Source organism: Hibiscus syriacus, unplaced genomic scaffold (assembly GCF_006381635.1).
Source record: "Hibiscus syriacus cultivar Baekdansim isolate YM2019G1 unplaced genomic scaffold, ASM638163v2 tig00110474_pilon, whole genome shotgun sequence".
Lineage (NCBI taxonomy): Eukaryota > Viridiplantae > Streptophyta > Magnoliopsida > Malvales > Malvaceae > Hibiscus > Hibiscus syriacus.
Window position 1 is genome coordinate 1,439,823 of NW_024062753.1, and position 19,498 is coordinate 1,459,320.

General features: G+C 36.6%; 1 protein-coding gene and 2 pseudogenes across 3 annotated transcripts; 2 read left to right on the forward strand and 1 right to left on the reverse strand.

Moving 5' to 3' along the window:
* Nucleotides 1–3,043: 3,043 nt before the first annotated feature.
* Nucleotides 3,044–6,082, reverse strand: LOC120128135 (annotated as a pseudogene).
* Nucleotides 6,083–6,677: 595 nt separating this feature from the next.
* LOC120128083 lies at nt 6,678–10,598 on the forward strand (annotated as a pseudogene).
* Nucleotides 10,599–12,419: 1,821 nt separating this feature from the next.
* Nucleotides 12,420–17,804, forward strand: LOC120128082 (E3 ubiquitin-protein ligase RNFT1-like). Of its 3 annotated transcripts, none has more exons than XM_039145866.1 (9): nt 12,420–12,651; nt 12,867–13,513; nt 15,013–15,089; nt 15,193–15,385; nt 15,908–15,996; nt 16,265–16,429; nt 16,577–16,654; nt 17,182–17,285; nt 17,388–17,804. In XM_039145866.1, the coding sequence occupies exons 2-9, from the start codon at nt 12,907–12,909 to the stop codon at nt 17,491–17,493; spliced, it is 1,419 nt and encodes a 472-aa protein (XP_039001797.1). In that variant the 5' UTR covers nt 12,420–12,651; nt 12,867–12,906; the 3' UTR covers nt 17,494–17,804. The 3 variants fall into 3 exon arrangements, with proteins under 3 accessions (XP_039001797.1, XP_039001798.1, XP_039001799.1); XM_039145867.1 differs by having other exon boundaries at nt 15,217–15,385; XM_039145868.1 differs by lacking the exons at nt 15,013–15,089; nt 15,193–15,385 and having other exon boundaries at nt 12,421–12,651.
* The last annotated feature ends 1,694 nt before the right edge of the window (nt 17,805–19,498 follow it).

A 19,498-nucleotide genomic window follows, 5' to 3' on the forward strand; every position in this document is an offset into this window, starting at 1 on the left:
TCCAATTTTATTATTTATCTTGTTAATTAGTTATCAAGAACAAATAGAGGGCCAGTTTTGTTCTGTCGATCATATAACTGACAAAGCATATACTTGTATATTAATTATTTTAAATTTTTAAATTTATTTATAAAAGTAGAAAAAATCAATCCAACATACCATTTTTCCTAGTCAAAGTCGTATCTTGATTAAACGAAATAACAAACTAAAGTTATGTCATTTCAGCTGGCCAGGTTGGTTTTGATAAATAAAAGTCGGTCGGTTTTGTTTTCTAAGCTTAAAGTTCTTTAAATTGGTTTATTTAAAGGAACGACTAGAAACCGATTTTCCACCTCCAGTAATAAGTGACTTAGCCCCGGGCTTAGTGGATCCGCCCTTGGATCAACCCACCATCTATCCTTTTCAATAGCTTCTTCAAGCACCGGAGGGTCTTGTTCAATCCAGAGAGATTTCGATGTATAACAACGACCAAACTGGGCAATGGTATGAGCAGAGTTATTACACTGTCGGGGGTATAACTTGATCAAAACCTTGTCTTAATCTCTGAATATTGTTGATTATCATGCTGATTAGAGAACGGTGTGTTGAGGTGGATTGGAGCTTCTTGATTACAATTAGAGAGTCACCCTCAAAGATAAGCTTTCGGAAGTTCAACTGCATGTCCACAAGCTCTGGCTTCCGCAATAACCGGGTGAGGAATATGAGTTAACGAGTAAGTTCCAGCTGCCATAAGTAAACCTGCAGAAACAACTCCTGAAACTGACGAGTTAGTGCTCTTGGTAAATGCAGCATCGAAGTTGACCTTCAAGGTATCATCTGATAGTGGCTCCCAACGATCTTCGAAAGCATCAGTACAATCAGAATACGAAGGCTAGATAGGTAATCTCCCTCCAATAAAATTGATTGAAATTAATAAGAGAATGTAGGTTATGCTGCACTTGTTCATGAATCAAAGTATTTCTATAACCCCATATATCACTTTATTTTCTGATTTATTAGCAAAGTTTAACTCTTTATATGTGTGTGTGTATATGATAACGAAAGTCACTAATTGCAGAAACTACTAACTTAAATGTCCTAATCACACACAAAAATGAAAAAAAAAACGGTTACAAAGTATAAACAGACGCACGTTAAAAATTATTAAAATATAAAAAAAATGAAGATATAAAGTTGCAGTCTTATATTCACAAAATATAGTAACCAGCAAATCTAACAATTGAAGAAATCACTAAAGATTACATAGATACAAAGAACAAACGTGAAAAAGAAAAACAAGTAAAAGAAAAGGGAAGAACCCATCTGTCATGAACCAGTAACCAGAAAAGAAAGTACAGGAATAGAAAAGGAGAATAGGCAGTAGATTAAGAAGTTTGTAAAATATTTCAGGATTACAGATAAATCTTCACGTTTCACATGCGCTTCTATTTATATTCTTAATCCTTAGATTCTTTAGAACCGGACAAAATGGGTTAAGGCTTGGGGTGTCCTTTTTTCTCTCGCGCTTCTGCGCAATATTTGGTTGTCCTTGATGGCCGTTTCTTGGTTGCCAACTCCCACCGTGGTAATGCTCTCATTCCCAGCATCGGCTAGCTCCACCCTTTACTTGACACCATCATCGTAGAAATAAGAAATTTAAAGATGCCATACCCAATTTACATTATCATAAAACATGGAAAAGAATGCATGACAAGATGAATTTTTTCATGCAATGGAAACTCTTTTTTTCTTTAAAAAAGAATGTTATTTGAAGAGAAATCAGAAAAGACACTTTTTTTTTATAGTTTGTGGGGATTTTGCTTTGGTTTAGCTTTTACTCTTAAAAAAGTTATTCAAGATCCGATCCAAACTAGAAAAAGGAAAGTAGAGGAATTAAAAGAAACATATTTCAATGGTTAAACTTGTGGCTTGACTCAGGTTGAGTGAGGAGCGGCAAGTGGTGGAGCAACAGTTACTATCCAAGGAGATACGAAATGTGGTGGCTATAGGATCCATGAAATCCCATAACTGGAGAGAGAAGCTGCAGCAGTGTGGGTTCAAGGGTTGCTAGCAATGCTGCGACGCAAGCCACCCCGATCTTAGCCATCTCACGCTTATACATTGGTTGAGGACAATGGCACCTTCAAGCGTGGTTGGAAAGACCTTTGCTTACTTACTGCTTCCGCCGAGCCAGGACATAATATATAAGGACTCCCTTCCCTTCCAATTCCATGCAAATTAATTGCCTTTAATTAATTCTCCTTTTCTCTCTCTCCTTGTTACTCTATAAATGTGCGCCACTAAGATACATGAGTATTTTTCACCCGCAGCAAAACTATATATGTATGTCTCTACTTCTACTATACTACATGTACTCTTGAGGGAACAATATTTATGCTTAACGGATACAAGACGAAATTACGAATGTGCTGCCAATCATCCTACTATTACCTCGACTGCCACCTTGAGGTTGGACGGGTGTTACTGGGGCACATGTCAAAAGAACAATGTGGATCAGACATCTACTGCACCGGCAACAAGCCCCTGTTCGACGGGAAACCAAGGCGGGGATAAGAGCCCCAAAAACTCATGGAACCAAGGCCACTCTCTACTTCATTGTTTTCTTTCATTTCTTTAGATTTTTATTTTTAAATTATGTATTAAATGTTTTGATAAATACTACAGATTTTGTTAGCAGTAAAATTATGGTTAATTTCAGGGTTAATCGTATTGTTTTCTTGTGTTTGAAACATTTTTGTATTATTGAAATGATATATAAAAATAGAAAGTGTGAAGAAAAACGGGTTGTAACATTTTTTTTGAAACAAATAGTGATAATTTTTCACCTTTAACCCAAGAATACAATATATAAATGGACAAAAATGGTTGACATTTGTTATGAAGAAAGATGAGAGATGCACTAGTAAATTATGGATAAAAAAATGCATGCAATTAGCAACCTGCTAGGTTGGCTCAATCTTGATGTTAGTACGAAATAATTAGCTTTTACTTACACAAAATAAAATAGGTCGACCAGGCGATATATATATATGTTTAGACTTGATTAGTCGCCGGAAACATAAGTTTTACCGTCGTAATACCTTCTTCTCATTGCGTTTCTGCACAATGAAAACATATCTCATAAGCCATTTCAAAATAAATATTCATTATGACCTACACCACATAAATATAATTAATGGTAATCATTATATTATATGGAATAATTGTGTCCACTTGACTAATTTCTTTCCTTTGTGACTCAATCTCCACTGTGAACTTGAAAGAGTACAACATGCATTAGTTCATAAATCTTAAGGTGAACCTGGTAAGCTTCATGATTTGCTACAATCCTTTTAATTATTGTTGTAGTTGTAATGTCCAGTGGGCTTTCCAGAACCCTAAAGATACCCATGCTAATTGGAGCATCACAAGGGTTATCTTTCTCCTGCATCATATAAAAATTTAGCAATGATTCAAATAATGGAACATAGCTATTCTCATCAATATGCATCAACAACCACTTCACCTTCTGAAAATCTCCTCTTTCTGCAACTGTTCCATGCACTACTAAACATATATTAAACGTTGTGATCTGAAATTACATGATTTGGGTGAGTAAACACGTTTTTTTTATAAAAAAAAATAAGTGCATTGCAGCGTTTAGCATCGCAATAAAATCGTTATTAAACATAACTAATCACAAAACAACAAACTAATAACCGTTCTAGATTATAAGCTTCTTCAACATCTTTCATAGGCAAAACAAGCGACTTATGCATTCATGTTATTAAAAACAATACACATTAAGGAGTATATACATAAAGATACACATGTACGTCTTTACACTAAGCTTTGTATATGTAGCTCAAAACTTAAGATCAGAATTTAAGAACAAAAATCAAATAAAACATTAATTTTATAAACAAAATATGTTTATATGTATGTAATATTCAAAACTTCGATAAGGTTCACAAGCACTAGGACAGATTATTACAAGGAGAGAATTTGAGCGAATTTGTCTTGGAAAAGATCGAGAAAGTTTAATAAGTATTCAACATTTCCATGATTTCAAGCCATGACAAGTATCATTAAGATAAATTGTGAGTTTCTAACTTGAATACAAACTTTTAATAAAACATTAAATTTTATAAACAAAATATGTTTATACATATATGTATGTAATATTCAAATGAAATTCCAACGAATTAAATCAAAGAATAAATAATTTTATAAAACCCTAAGAAATAAGGTACTAACCGGGGTTTCAAAAACGTGATTTCGTCCGCGATATAGCGGTTTCGCCTCCTTCCGAGTTACCCGCTACACCCGCAATAGCGCCCGCGATGGCCACAATCACGGTAAACCCGAAATGACCGAAAACGCGACCGCGACCGCGATTTGAAGCCTTGGTACTAATCATGTCTTTAGACACTTCCCATGGGACACCAATTGTCACCTCATCCACATAGCCACAAGCTAAAACACTTAAGCTTCTTTCATGCAAATTCATGGTAGGGCGATGGGGACCTCGTTTAGCACTGCATAACATAGATAATATATCAATTTCAAATGAACTAGCAGAAATTCCTAACAACATAACTTATTTTAACAGAAGTTAGTTTTAACAAAGTGAAAGAGAAAAATAGATTAAATGCAAAAGAATGATTTACCTTATAGTTTGATCATTATGGGTCCCAACAATAAGAAAATCTCCAAGTTCCCGAGCAATGCGCAGAATCTATACAAGGCAGACGTGGTGACTTTTTTCCCTTTATTTCTCTCTCTATGCGTGAGCAAAAAAGGGGAGTGAGAGACAAAGGTTATAATTCTGCTATTATCTTGCCCCAACATGTCTATTCCACTACAAATTTTAGAGTTTGAGCCAAAAAATATCACTAACTCAAAATTTTATTCATTTACACGCACATGAAAAGGATAATAAAATCATCATGGTATGTTGCAGTAATACAAGTAACAGTTTCATATAATGTACCTCGACATGTCCAGCATGGAAAAGATCAAATGCACCATCTATATAAACTACATGAGCATTTGGTCCGGGCACCTACAACAAAGGGCATGTATTTGTTGCAGGATTAAAAATAGAATAGAGCAACATTTTCTAGGAAGGATTGCAATTAAAATTCAAAACTCAAAAGTGAATATATATATATAAGTTCAAATATATGAGAGATCACATTATGCATACCTTTCCATTTGAAAACTGCACAATTATGCGAGATGTGGGTAAGAAATGAGATATGCGAGTTTCACCTCCAGATCCACCATCTTCAAATTTATGGTTGTGACCGTGACTGAATTGTCTTTGTAGGGAGGAATGATTATGAGTGTCACTAATCGATCTCTCTCTTACACAGAGAAGCATTCGACCTGTTCGAAAGAATGCGAGACAACCGATGAGATATATTAAAAGCATATTTTATTAGAATTCATTTATTTTAAATGGAAACTGAAAACTGATACTAAAACTGACCAGCCTTCTGTGCTAGAGATTCCTTCTATGCGCTTAATCTGCTTAAAACGACCAGCCTTCTTAGCAAGAGCGTAAGCGTCAGTTCCGTCAGGAAGAACGCCAGGGTCATCGCCGTGAATACTGTAATCCATATCTTGTATTCATCGAATAGTTTTTTCATAAAATCTTCAGTGATTGAATACGGCGCATCGCAAATGACCTCATCCACCCACTTCACTGCCTTCACCATGATCATCCTTTACAACAAACATGAATAATAACTAACAAAAATAATTTAATTAATTATGCATCGATGGATCATATCAATGTTGTACCTTTCATACATAGGGGTTACAGGGGGGACTTTGTTTGCAATGATTTCCGCATCACTGACTATCCCAATTGGTCGCCAAGGGCACGGGCTTGACGAAGAGCATTGCAATGACCATAATGCATCATGTCAAAACAACCGTCCATATACACGCGCAACGCCTTCTTCTTCCTTCTTATTCTCCTCCGCAAACCAAATCCAAGTATTTCAGGAGGTATGGCTACGCCAAGGTACAACCCTACCGCCATGGCCACTGCCACTGCTCCACCTATAAGGGACGTTGATGATATCTTGATCATTGCTTGATTTTAGTCAATTTCCAAAACTATTGTTAAGAATCACAATATGTATGTATTATGATTATATTCTAGCCTTCATCTTATGCCACCTAATGAGTGACTTTCTCCTCCTGTTTTTTGGAAATTACAAATTAGGGTGACTGGAAAGAAAATAATAAAAGTTAAGCCAATTTAATAAACCGGAAAAGATAAATATTACAATTAAGTTAAAATATATTGGATATAAGTTCATCTTTTTGATAAAATTCTCATTGTTTTAATGGTCTTATATACTTATAAATTCATCTTTTCATTAAATTTTATAGAATAAAAAGAGAATTAGAATAATTTGAATGTGAAAATGAACATTTTTAATTTTCATTCATAATATCTTTAATTACTTGCAATGCTCATCTTTAATACTTAATCTTGCAAGTCTGATAAAAAAAATTACAATATTCAAAGTAGAAAGTATATTGCATTGTTTGGCTATGGAGACTGGAGTGTGAGTACCGAGTGAAAAGGATCGCGATAATGCTGAGACACACTACACATGACACAAAAGGTGTGGGTACGGGTACCGTTACGGGTGCGGGCAGTAAAGAAGCAATCTCAGTTGCATCGATTCATTTCAATTCACCCCAAAGTAACACAATTTTATTTCCACGCACAGAATGAAACCAAGTGACAGTCAGAGCGAGAGAAGAGCCTTGCGGAATTGGGAAGCCGAAGAAGCTGCTGCGATTGCGAATTCATTCTTCCGTCATGGGAAACTGTGGCACTAGAGATGAATCTGATGTTGTTACTCATGCTCAAGGTTAGGTCATTTACTAGTTTTAATTTCTTTTCTTTTTCCCCATCTTCCCAGCCCCAGCCCCAGGGTACCCTTCCCCTTTCTTTCTTTCTATTCTTCCTCTCATTCTCTGAAAATCGCAGTTCAACAGCTCCACAACCACATCTTATCTGACAAGAAGCTTACTCAAAGTCGGAGTCAGAATCGTACCCTTTCAGATCTGAGCGACTTCGAGGACTCCAGAAAAAACGCGCTTCTATATACCCACATCATTGCCTTCACTTTATTCGAGCTGGATACTATTACCAAGAGCTTCCGTTCTGACTACATTCTCGGAGAAGGCGGTTTCGGGACCGTCTATAAAGGTTACATAGACGAGAATGTGCGGGTTGGTCTCAAATCTCTGCCTGTCGCTGTCAAGGTCCTCAACAAAGAGGGCCTTCAGGGTCACCGCGAATGGCTGGTACGTGTCCTCTCTCTTAACTTTCCTGCATTCTTTTCCCCAATCTTTTCAATTTTCTTAAACTACTCTCTATCTCCAGACTGAGGTCAACTTCCTCGGCCAGCTCAGGCATCCCAATCTGGTTAAGCTAATTGGCTATTGTTGCGAGGATGATCACATGCTACTTGTATACGAATTCATGTTCCGTGGAAGCCTTGAGAATCACCTTTTCCGAAGTAGGCATTTCTCCACTTCCTTTTTCTTTTTTTGACATTTCACACGATTCATATTATATCCATGCTTATATGCTTATCTTGTTTCCCTGTGTCTCAATCTCAATTATTACAAATACCTTCTCTTTCCTGCTGCTAATTGCTAACTTGTTCTCATTAACTAGGCTCTGGAAATTTTATTATCTACTTAGAAACAAATACCTTCTCTTTCCTCCCTTTATCATGATAGAAGTCTCTAGTGTAGATCATCTTAAACTTACTTGGTGTAGCTCATTCTGTCATCAGCACCAATTTTTCTGGATTAGTAAATTGTTTTTCTTTCTATCCAAGATAGCAGTTTAACTGCTACGAGCGGCCTGCAGGGCCATGAGCTCCTCTTGGTACAAGGTGATAGTTTAAGAATTTTGTTTCAAAATCATTTCAATACACCATCGATGTTGCCAATTTATATGGAAGAGAACAAGACAAGTGCAGTTGATATGAGAATAATTTTGAGGGGAATTTAGTGGGGTGACACTTGAATTAAGAACATTTGTCTAAAATCCAAACCAACAAAAATTGGTTTATCGCATATCTATTATTTTTCCCAAAAAGTCCTGGCATCCAAATAACTGATACCATGATAGATTATCTCCTCTTTTGTTGCAAGGCTCTAAGATATCATCAACACCTATCTTCTCGTAAACTTATTTACCAATGAAGCAATCATATGAATAGAAACATATGCTGTATGTGTAGCATTCTCCATCTGTCATCCTAGGTTCCTTGGGAATTAAAATTGATGTGTCTCATGCTTATTATAAAGTATCCAAGTTAGAACCTAAAGTCATTAAGTACTTCAATGGTTTCCTTTTGCCTCTTCCTTTTTCATAATTTGTATGACTATTTGTCTGTGGTAGCTTTTCTGTCTACTGTTAACAGAAGTTGATATCTATTTCCTGTGCCATTCAGAGGCAATTGTTCCTTTATCCTGGGCGAAAAGAATGATGATTGCTCTAGGAGCTGCTAAAGGGCTTTTGCTTTCCTTCACAATGCCGAAAGACCTGTGATATATAGGGACTTTAAGACCTCCAATATATTATTGGACTCTGTAAGTATTTGCTTAAATTGTTCATGCATGAACTTGCTCGTCTTCTTCTCCCTTGATTGTTGAATTTGTTGTCCCCTTTAATCTGTGCTAGTTGAAAAACGAAAATCCATTCGGTGGTATACTACCATAATTCTTATTTATGGATCTCTATTCCTCTTCAACCATGAGTTTGTCTCTTTAATATTCAGGATTATACAGCCAAACTTTCTGATTTCGGGCTTGCGAAAGCTGGACCACAAGGTGATGAGACCCATGTCTCCACTCGAGTGATGGGAACATATGGTTATGCAGCACCTGAATATGTTATGACTGGTATGACCTACTAAAATCTTAGTAATGTGTGATGCATCATAATAACATTTATCAGAAGAATGGGGTCCAGCCAATGGGGGAAATGAATTGATGCCCATCTTTGATAAAAATAGAGAAAGGGCATGCATTTACTATAAGGTTACTTCTCTGAGCTGCCTTACAGAAAGGCATAGCATGAAAGCATGTTGTGTGCAAGCTACCAGCAACCAATAAAAATTTAGCTGATTCACCATATAGGTAGGTATAAGTCCTTTAGTGTCACTGTTGCTGATAACTGTGCTGTCTGCTTCTTGGATGTGAGAGTGAATAAGGAATTTGTTGCATTAGTATTGAGGTTTCTAGTTCTCAGATGCGAGCGTGCATAAGGAGTTTGTTGCATTAGTTTTGGGCTTTTGGCAGTGTCAAACGGGAAGATAATTTTGGATTCTCATCATTAATATTGTATGGGATGCATAGAAAGAAGTGGAAATTGTGTTCTTAACACCTGTTTATGAAGAATTATGTAAGCAAATTCAAATAAATCCATCAGATCATTTTTCTCAAGATTTTTTAACAGGATACAATCTACGATTTAGGTCTAACAGAATAAAGAGGTATCAAGGATATATGCAGTTGGAATTTAAGAAAATCTTCAAGCTGATTTTAATTCCTTGCTTCTTAAGTGGCTGTTACCCAAGTTCTGGGACTTTGGTAAATTTGAGCATTTATCATATTGTCTACAACTTCTCTGGTCTTTACTTTTTTCTTCTGGTGGTTTGAACAAATTAAAGCAATTATATTTGATTTGCACGGTTATTTATTTCTTTGTATAAAATGGGCAGGCCATCTGACTGCAAGGAGTGATGTATACAGCTTTGGAGTTGTTCTTTTGGAGCTTTTGACGGGAAGAAAATCTGTTGATAAGACAAGGCTAAGCAAGGAGCAGAACTTGGTGGATTGGGCTCGTCCAAAACTGAATGGTAAGAGAAAATTACTTCAAATAGTTGACCCAAGGTTGGAGAACCGATATTCAGCAAGGGCAGCCCAGAAGGCATGCAGCTTGGCATACTACTGTCTGAGCCAGAATCCAAAAGCGAGGCCGTTAATGAGCGATGTAGTTGAGATGCTGGAACCACTACAATGCACTGGTGGTAGTGCAGATGAAGTCTCCTCGTCTTTAAACTCAAAACTAACAGGTGGTAGTGCTGGTCCATTTGCGATGGGTGGAGTTCCAGATTACCGAGTGCATCACAGATTTTCCAACAACGTTGGACCAGGTGGCATTTGTAGGTCGCCTAATCCAAATTGTTCCCCAGGTGGCCCTGCAGCATGCAGAGTTCGATGAAATTGTCACCTACTTGTACACTTGTTTGGTGTGGCTTTTGTTGCATTACCCCCTGACAAAGTGACAATTTTGCTTGTTAAAACAAGGGTGGTTTTACTTCATTGTACCTAATGTGAAAGTTGTCCGTAGTCTGTTGATTATGTGTTGATTATGCTATTCAACTGAAGCATGTATCACTTTTTCCTTTGCCACTGGGATTTCCTGTTGGAAAGTTGTCTTCAGCTTAAAAGCACGCACTTTCAGACTTGTAAGTAGATGTTTTTTGCTGTAAATAATTTTGTTGAAGATGGTAGACAATGGAGAATGTTGACAGCGACTCTGAAAACGAGCAATTGTTTACCAACGTCCAATGATGACAATGAGTTCACCTTTTTTTTATTGCAAAAGGATTCTTAAACTGCTGTTTGCAAGGTTCATACAACTTTGTGCCTGCAGGGATGGGAGAAGCAAAAAATGATGGACGAAACCCAACTTCATCAATCCTGATACAGTGACAAAACAAAAACAAGCAGAATGATAGAAATATGAAATTTTCTAGTGCGGAGGACAGTTCCAAGTCTGATGACGGGAACAGCAAGCTAGTGAATACAACAACCTTCTTTTCATCTTTAACCAAGAATTGCACTTATGAGGCGGTGGAGTTATTCTATTTTTTTTAAAACCGCTTTGCATAGCGTAAAATGTTGTAGGTTCCCTAGTCCAAACATTGCATATTTGCATATAGCTTTGTTTCGGCCATTTCTCATTCGCTTAAGAACAGGGCCAGTCATAGTATCTCATAGGTCAATAATATTACTAATACTTACATATAACACCATATGGAGTTGCCAGTCACCAATATATCGTCAACATACACCTTAATTTCAGCAGCAATATAAATAATTGTCTGACTTTGAAAAAGTTCAAACCAAGCAAATAAAATAAAATAAAAAAATCTCTCATCTTGGTGAACCAATTTCTAAGCAGCGCCTTTCTCAATTTGCAAAGCAGTGGTGTTCTATCAGCTTTGCTACGTTCAAAACCACTCGGCTGCAGCACGTATACATCTTCACTGTGCTCTTATTTCAACAAGTCATTGTCAATATCAACTTGTCGAACCATTGATAAACAGCTCATGAAAGTAAAACATCTACTGTAAAAGTCTTAACCACATAACCAAAAGATCCACAAGAATTAATAGTTGGGATATCAATTTCTTTTGTGTATTGGATTACTCGACTTTGACCAGAACTTGAAAACTAGATTCGATTAATCTGAATCCGAATCGATCATGAATAGTTAACAATTCTAATCCATTCAATCCAAACTCAACTTAAAAATGAATTGAACTAAAATTAATCCGACCAATTGACATGTCTAGTTCAGGTCGTATTGGCAGCTACGAGAAGCATGCAAGTCTTGTGGTGCACTGTGTTCATTCTTCCTAAGTCAATAATTAGAGGCAATACTTGTGGGAGTGGTAAGGATGAGAGGGGTAAGAGCAGTGCTGCTTGGAAAGAAGCTTGTCTGCTTTAGAGCGAATGTGAGTTGTGATAAAAGCTTTAGAAATTTGGAAAAGGCTGTTGTGGGTAAACAAGTTGTCACCTCTAAGACCTTGTGAGTGACTAAAACCAAGCTGTGTAGCCTTCGTTTCTGGGGTATTTCTAAACCAAGATTCCAACTCAAACGAATTAACTATAGAAAATGAAGAGGACAAAGTATAATTAATTAAAGAAAACGAGAGCTCACAATCAAAATAAACTAAAATCAGGACCTCTAATAGCATTTCTCCTATCCTATGGCTATTAGTACGATCCATGGTTTAACGGCAAAACCATACTGGACTTATTTCCAAACATTAATATCGAGGATCGATGCTGATGTTATAACTTAGAAGAACGGTTGGTGTCATGGGAAAAGCTTTGAATGAGGTAAGGAAAATCAATGGATCAATTTCAACTTAATTATTTAAAAAATATGTAATTATACACTAAAGAATATATATTTTAGATGTATCAATTTCAATTTTACTAATGATAATTATATATTAAAATAATTTATATATGTTTAGTATAATATTATTTTATCTCAAATTAAAATATATATGGATATATTTAAAAGAAAGAAATAAAAATAAAATAAAGTTGACTAACTTTTTTTTTTCTCTCCTTTTTATCTCTCGCTCGCTATTTGTCTGCCCTCGCGCGAGCGAGAAAAGGGAAAGAAAAAGAAGAAAAACGAGGACGTAAACCAAACAAACAATTGGAAGACAAAGGAAAGAAGAAACCTCTGATTTTTCTCCTCTCTCTGCATTTTTGAACAATAGGAGGATCAGTCTTTGATCGTCCTCGATTGAACCCGGATTCAGTCAAACCTTCCTGCTTTATTTACTTATTGACTCCGACAATAGGGTTAAGGTATTTTCCTTCTTTTCATTTCGGATTTTAATTTTTTTTTCTCCAAGGAGTTTCTCCTTTGAAGGTAAGCCCCGATTACATGTGCATCTTCTTCATCTCTTTCTTCAATGAACGTAAGATTGTGTCTTGTCGTTTGTTTAGGTTGTCTTTGTTTATCCCGATTAGAAAAAATAAAGAATTGAAATTCTGTTTTATATCATGAAATGATCGTTTAGGGTTAGGGCCTCCTCCTCCTCCTCATCATCATCGCTGCAAATGGACGCCTCTGGTACGGATTCAGACGCTTACGGAGGCGGTTCTTCTAATTCAAGAAGACACAGAATACTGTCGGCTTCGAATATAATCCAAGCGCCTATTTCAGCCTTGTTAGAGTACTCAGGCCTTCTCCGTACATCTCGTTCTATTCACCAAGAATCCGACCCTCTTATCCCAAATCCAAATGTAGAAAATTCCACTTCTTCCCTTCCCAACAATGGACATGTTGCTATTAGGATAATTGGGGCAGCAGACCAACATGAGAGCGAGAGGGATGCCTCTGGTATGGTTGTTGGCCAACTCAGGGAAGTTACTCCTCAGAGCGAGGTGTTTCTGGGTTTGGGAACATCTGATGGTCAAGGAGGGAACTCTAGGAGAAGCGATCTTGGGGTGGCTACTGGAGAAGGCGAAGGTGTTTCCCGCTCCTCGTCCAGTGGGAGTGTTGGTGCTGATGCAGAATCTGGGGATGGGAGTGGGCCTGGAGTTAATAATAACAGAGATTCCTCCTACCAAAGATATGACATTCAGCAGGCTGCTAGGTGGATAGAGAAAGTTCTGCCCTTTTCTTTGCTTCTCTTGGTTGTTTTTATCCGGCAACATTTGCAAGGTGACTCATCTCATTTTCTTGTTTTTCTAGATTTGCTTCTAGCGATATAATTTCAAAAATTTTGTTCCAGAATATCTGCTAAATATAGCATCAGCATTTAGATAGTTTGAATCTTTGATGTTTGGGAATATTCTGTGGTCAGTGTGCTTATGCATTTTGCAAATGTTCATGGAGTTGGGCACTTGGGCTTTAACTGTTATTGAGAATTTAAGTGCATGCTTTCTTGCTTTTCCTTCTATGCTTCTCAACAACTTCAGTAACTTGTTTACACCAAATATGTACTCGTATTTAAATGTGACGCTACTTGCATGAAGAAAGCTCCTTTGGAGGAATATTTGATGAACATGGGTTTCATCTTTTAGAAGCTTATTGCTGTTGTTCACATAGCCTTGAATCATTTATATCATAAAGCCTATAAGGTGTTACCGGGCTTGCCTAAGTGCAATATAAATCAACAAAATCACCTCATACCCCTTCAAGCCAGGTGTCTTTGGTTAGTTGCCTTTTTCCTCTTATGCTTTTATAAGATGAAAGGTATTTAATAAGCATTCACTGATATAATTGATTTTTTAGTTCCAATTAATTTTTTTATTAGCTGTACCTTCAGTAGAAAGAAAGAACAATACCAACTCACCTTGGAACTTGGAAGAATAAAATATAGGTTATTTAGTCCATGCTCAACCTTTCTTTTCTTTTTTTGGAAATGGAAGTTAAGGGAAAATTGAGTTAGTGTTGTGGTAATAACTTTTAGTTAACCATGACAGATTGACAGTTTTATCTTTGCAACGTATCAGGCAATGTGATGAAGCAAACGCTTCTTTAACAACATTGTTATCTAGTTTGAGCGTACATTTGTGTTCATTGTTTATAGTACATTTCAGATATTAAGTCTTTATACAGGAGAGCATTAATTGGTTTAAACTGATTTAACTGATCAAGTTTTGTTAATTTGGTTCAGCTTATTCAGATTTGAATATCGGTTTAATCATTTTGTTTGTTGGACTATCATTTTTTTAAAATTGATAACTGAATAGAGCAAACTAACAACCATTTTATTTTTAAAAAGTTTAAATCGAATAAACCAACCAGTTTAAGTTGGTTTCCTTTTTTTGTTTTTTGGTTAATCAACAGTTGGTTAGGTCGGTTTTAGTAGTTAATTGGTTTTCAAATTTTAGAAACCAAACCGACCAAATGCTCATCCCTATATCTTTATTGGTGAAGTGCTTGGTTTATGCCTTTCTGGTAGAGCAATACAAGGATCCAAACCTATAGAGTGCTCTTTCTGCCTTTTAAGTTTCATATTGTAATAATTTATGTCTCAAACTTGCAATTGCCTAACTACTAAGTTGATGGACTGCATGAGGTGTGGGGGAGGAACTTTGATTTGGGTTTTATGGCTGCTACAAGGTTAAAATTAACTTTTTCAGTCTTATACCTACTCAAACTGAAGTACTGTTCATTTCAACTTAATGACATTTGCCTTCTGCAAAGATTTCCAGGTTTCTTTGTTACAGTTTGGATTGCTGCTGTCATGTTCAAGTCTAATGACATTTTACGAAAACAAACCGCTTTGAAGGTGATAAAAACTGTGTATTATCTTTATTTTTCAGTCCTATGTTTGATCAGAAACCAGTACTTGAAAAAAAAAAGAACTTATCATCTTAAGAAAATAATTTAAGTATGCCTTCTGGTTGTGGCTGCAGGGGGAGAGGAAGATATCTGTTCTGACTGGCATCTGTATTGCTTTTACGCTCCATGTTATGGCTGTCTATTGGTGGTATTGGAATGATGATCTTTTATATCCATTGGTGATGCTTCCCCCAAAATATATTCCTCCTTTCTGGCATGCTATTTTTATTATCATGGTTAATGGTGAGTTGTTTTCCACAAATATATTTATCAATTGCGATGCAATTTATATTGTCTTCTACTAGAAAAGCAAGAATTTATGGAGATGGTTTAGCAGCTCTTTGTGTTTATACAATGTCTATTGCAAATTCACCTTTCCTGTATACAACACTCAACAGCAATCTTATTCTTCTGTCAAAATAAATGGCTGAAGTAAGAATCATATGGTTTTATTTGTTAAAGTAGACGCTTTATGGAAATTTTCCTTATAGGTGTCTCCCCATATAAGTTTGTTGCTTGGGTTAGTGAACTGTTGTTTACATTTCCTTCTAAATTCAGCACTTTTAGGAACATTATCTGTATCAAAATGAGTGATAATTCATACACGAAGCAGCATATTATGAAATCCTTCCATGTGCATGCATACAAAAGCTGCTCCACCTCTTTCTGTTGCCATTATGTTCAAGATGCTTGTTTGCCCATTTCTATTGTGGATTATTTTTGCCTTATTCATTTATGTGGTGTCATGATTCTGGCTTCTTTCAGATACTTTAGTTCGACAGGAAGCAATGATTTTAAAGTGCTTTCTGTTAATGTATTACAAGAACTGCAGAGGCAGAAACTACCGGAAGCAGGTGAGCACACTTTTTAGTGGACTAGAATATTTATAAATAGCCAAGAATTCATGTCTATATGCATGTTTATGCATGAAGTATCGAGTATTGAAATTTGATGAGGTAAAAAAAAGTATAGAAAAACAATGATGCTAGTAGAAAAAAAATTGATCAAGAACTAATGAACAATCTGCAATATTGGTGGCTTTGTTATAGCTACAATTTAGAATGTACCTACATATATAGCTATATCCTCCTCCATACTGACTTTAGAGATGCATATTTCCAGGGTCAAATGCTAACATTGGTTGAATATATGATGATACTGTACCGTGCCTTACTTCCAACTCCAGTTTGGTACCGTTTCTTCTTAAACAAAGACTATGGAAGCCTCTTTTCATCACTAATGACAGGGTTGTACTTAACCTTCAAGCTGACATCTGTTGTTGAGAAGGTTTGTTTTTCTTTAAAACGTTTTTTTAGTACTTTTTGAAGTCATTATTAATTTACTGTTCGTGTGAAAAATGGGTTTCTGGCAAGTCCAGCTTATATAGCTTTTCTCTTTCTAAGATTTCTCCCTTTCATGGTTGTCAATTTTCAGGTGCAGTCCTTCTTGGCTGCATTGAAGGCATTATATCGTAAAGAGGTGCATTATGGTGCTTATGCAACATCAGAGCAGGTAGTCTGGATTTTATTTTGGGTTGCTGAACTGAACATGTATATATAAATAGATTTGAGGTGCCAATCTGCTTGCAAGCCAACAGGAAGTCACCGAAAGAAATGTTCTTATTGATATTTATTGCATACGAGAAACTCAAAAACATCTCGTTTAGAGAAAGTGAAAAATGGAAGACTTGGATAAAGCTCTTGTCGTTGCTAGTTTTTCTGTCTAGATGCATCAATATCTTTCTTTTCTCATCTATATCTCATCTTAGATCTTTTTGCCACCCTTTTTTCTCTACGCATATCAAGGGTTCTGGAGCTCTAATTGGTAAATGTCGTTTGTCTTACCTTGAGGTGATTTCTGTACACATATCAAGGCTTTTATTGGTTGGTGTGCCTTAGCAGCAACTCATTTTGGGTTGGCATTTAAAAGATGTTGCAAGGCTGTTATTTGCAATGAATTTTTTTTCGTAAGAGCGATTGCTAATTTTTAAGAAAGAAAAGTTGGGTTTTTATAACGAGTCACTTTTTGTTATGTTTTAGGTGAATGCATCTGGGGACCTCTGTGCTATCTGCCAAGAGAAGATGCATGCTCCTATACTACTGCGCTGTAAACACATATTTTGTGAAGATTGTGTTTCTGAGTGGTTAGTTTGTTGTTGCTTTAATGTGTTGTTGCTTCCCATAGATTGGGATGTGTTTGCACCAGTTTATTTGGTTTATTTATGCCGATCTCTTGTGTTGTCCAGGTTTGAGAGGGAAAGAACTTGCCCTTTGTGCAGGGCGTTGGTTAAACCTGCTGATCTGAGATCATATGGTGATGGATCTACTAGTTTGTTTTTTCAGATATTTTGATTTCATTGCTGGATTCAATCGGAATCATGGAATCCTTACCTGCTTGGAAATGTACTTGATCCAAAGCAGCCGTATCCTAAATCATCTTCAACACCAACATCCTCGTCCTCATCTAGAGGGGTAAATTGGATTGTTTGGTTTTGCCATGTCTTGTCAGAGTGAATTTAACTAAGAAGTTGAAACCAAAACAACTGGTTGGAAAGAAGTAAAAAATTGGACGTCTATGTTGTAATGTTAAAGGGTTGAATTTGAATTGAATGTAACTATATAATGGGCCCTCTAAGCAACACAAGGAGTTGGCCTTATCAGTATATGTTACTGCTCTCTTGGCGTAAACGCATACCAATCTTCCCTTATCTGCCAGTTGCAGTTGAATCTGATTTCATCACATTTCCAGCATTCATTATTTCAAAAACAATCTTCATTAATTAGTTAACGCCATTCAATTGCTTGTACCAATAACCCCAACAAAACATCATCTGCGGGATTAGAAAAGGTATACAAAATCATCATCAGCAGGATTATCCCCCATCTCCCGGCTGAGTTTATTCTCCCTCTCCGGTTGAGCGCAGCCTCCACAAAAGCCAAATCTGCTTGCATTTAACTGTGGCCATTGCGGCCTGCATTCGAAGCAAAACAATGCCAGATCATGCATTTAACTGGACAGGACATGATGAACTTGGCTCATAATCTACTTCTGGTATCAATAGTTGAGTTTAACCGTGCCCGATGCCATACCCCTTAACACTTACCTAACCCTATAGTGCGACTTATGATTAGAAATAACAAAATTATCATGGAAAAACACTTAAATTAGGTTACTTTATCAAATTTTCAAGCTACCAAGTTCAATAGGGCAAGAAATTTGTCAGATGGTTCAAACAATCAATAGTTTCCCTATATGATTCAGTGACGCACAATTTTGCCCCCTTACGTCTCGAGATGCCTTGAGTTGGGTGTCATGGTTGGTTTGACTCTGAAGCTGTGTTAGTGGCTGCATTGTGCTACTGAAATCCAATAACTGATTTTGTGCCATGGTAACTGTTCCCTTTCTGTCTAATTTGAAGCTTGCGCGTTTCATGGATGATGTCTTGCGTTTTACTTTCCACAATTGTTCTACCTTGCTGCAAAGACAAGAAATTGTGTTGAAGAATACAGTTACCTTTCCAATGAACTAATGGATGTTTCCTTTCAGTTTTTCAAGTGTTGGATGTCTGGTGGAGAAATCTTCATAGCTTAAACAAATATAAACAGACAGATGGATACAGTATAGCAATTATTCGTTTACCTACCGGTTGAGAATGAAAAAACACAAGAAGAGCTACATATAGATTACAGAGAAATTAGGAAAGAAAAGAAGACGATGAGTTTGAGAAGGATAACAGAATCCCTGTCGAAAAGGTTTACGTCTTACCTCAAAAGCCTTTTCAAAAGAGTCTACTATATGATTAAGGGAAGTAGTGAGCCGTGAGCCTACCCAAGCCCCTTTGTACTGTAGGATAGTCCATTCTTCCATAGCCCTCAGCTGGTATGAATCCAATGAAGCAACAAATACTCTCACCCGGAAGCTGTTGAAGCATCCGACATATGCATGATCCCACTGTACCAGGCGTTTCAAACTCGTGAGGTACATCATCATCATCGTCAATAATATCTTTGGCTTTCCAAGCAAGAACGCCCCAGAAACCTTTGGAATCATTTCTTGAGGCCTCGCAGCCATTAAAGCTCTGCAATTAGACGAGGAAAAATACAGAAAACCAAATTTGCCATTAATAGGCACATAGAAATCTGTAGAGAAAAAGCAGAAAAAACGAAATAGATCTCATTTATAATGTAATGTTGTGGCCATGTAGGCTTAGCTTAATCCATTAAAAATAATTTAGAGAACAAATTTAAAAGTGGAATGAAGCAAAGCATCGATATTTTAAATCTTAAATTTATTATAATCACATGTCCATGGCTGATGGCTTGAATCACATTATCACAACAACCATCCCTATTTACA

What these genes read in the sequence shown, in the direction of transcription:
- LOC120128082 (XM_039145866.1), top strand. Translation starts at nt 12,907, where the DNA reads ATGGACGCCTCTGGTACGGATTCAGACGCTTACGGAGGCGGTTCTTCT. An exon ending in TGACATCTGTTGTTGAGAAG is followed by an intron (nt 16,430 to 16,576) that starts GTTTGTTTTTCT and finishes GTCAATTTTCAG; the next exon opens with GTGCAGTCCTTCTTGGCTGC. An exon ending in CTTATGCAACATCAGAGCAG is followed by an intron (nt 16,655 to 17,181) that starts GTAGTCTGGATT and finishes GTTATGTTTTAG; the next exon opens with GTGAATGCATCTGGGGACCT.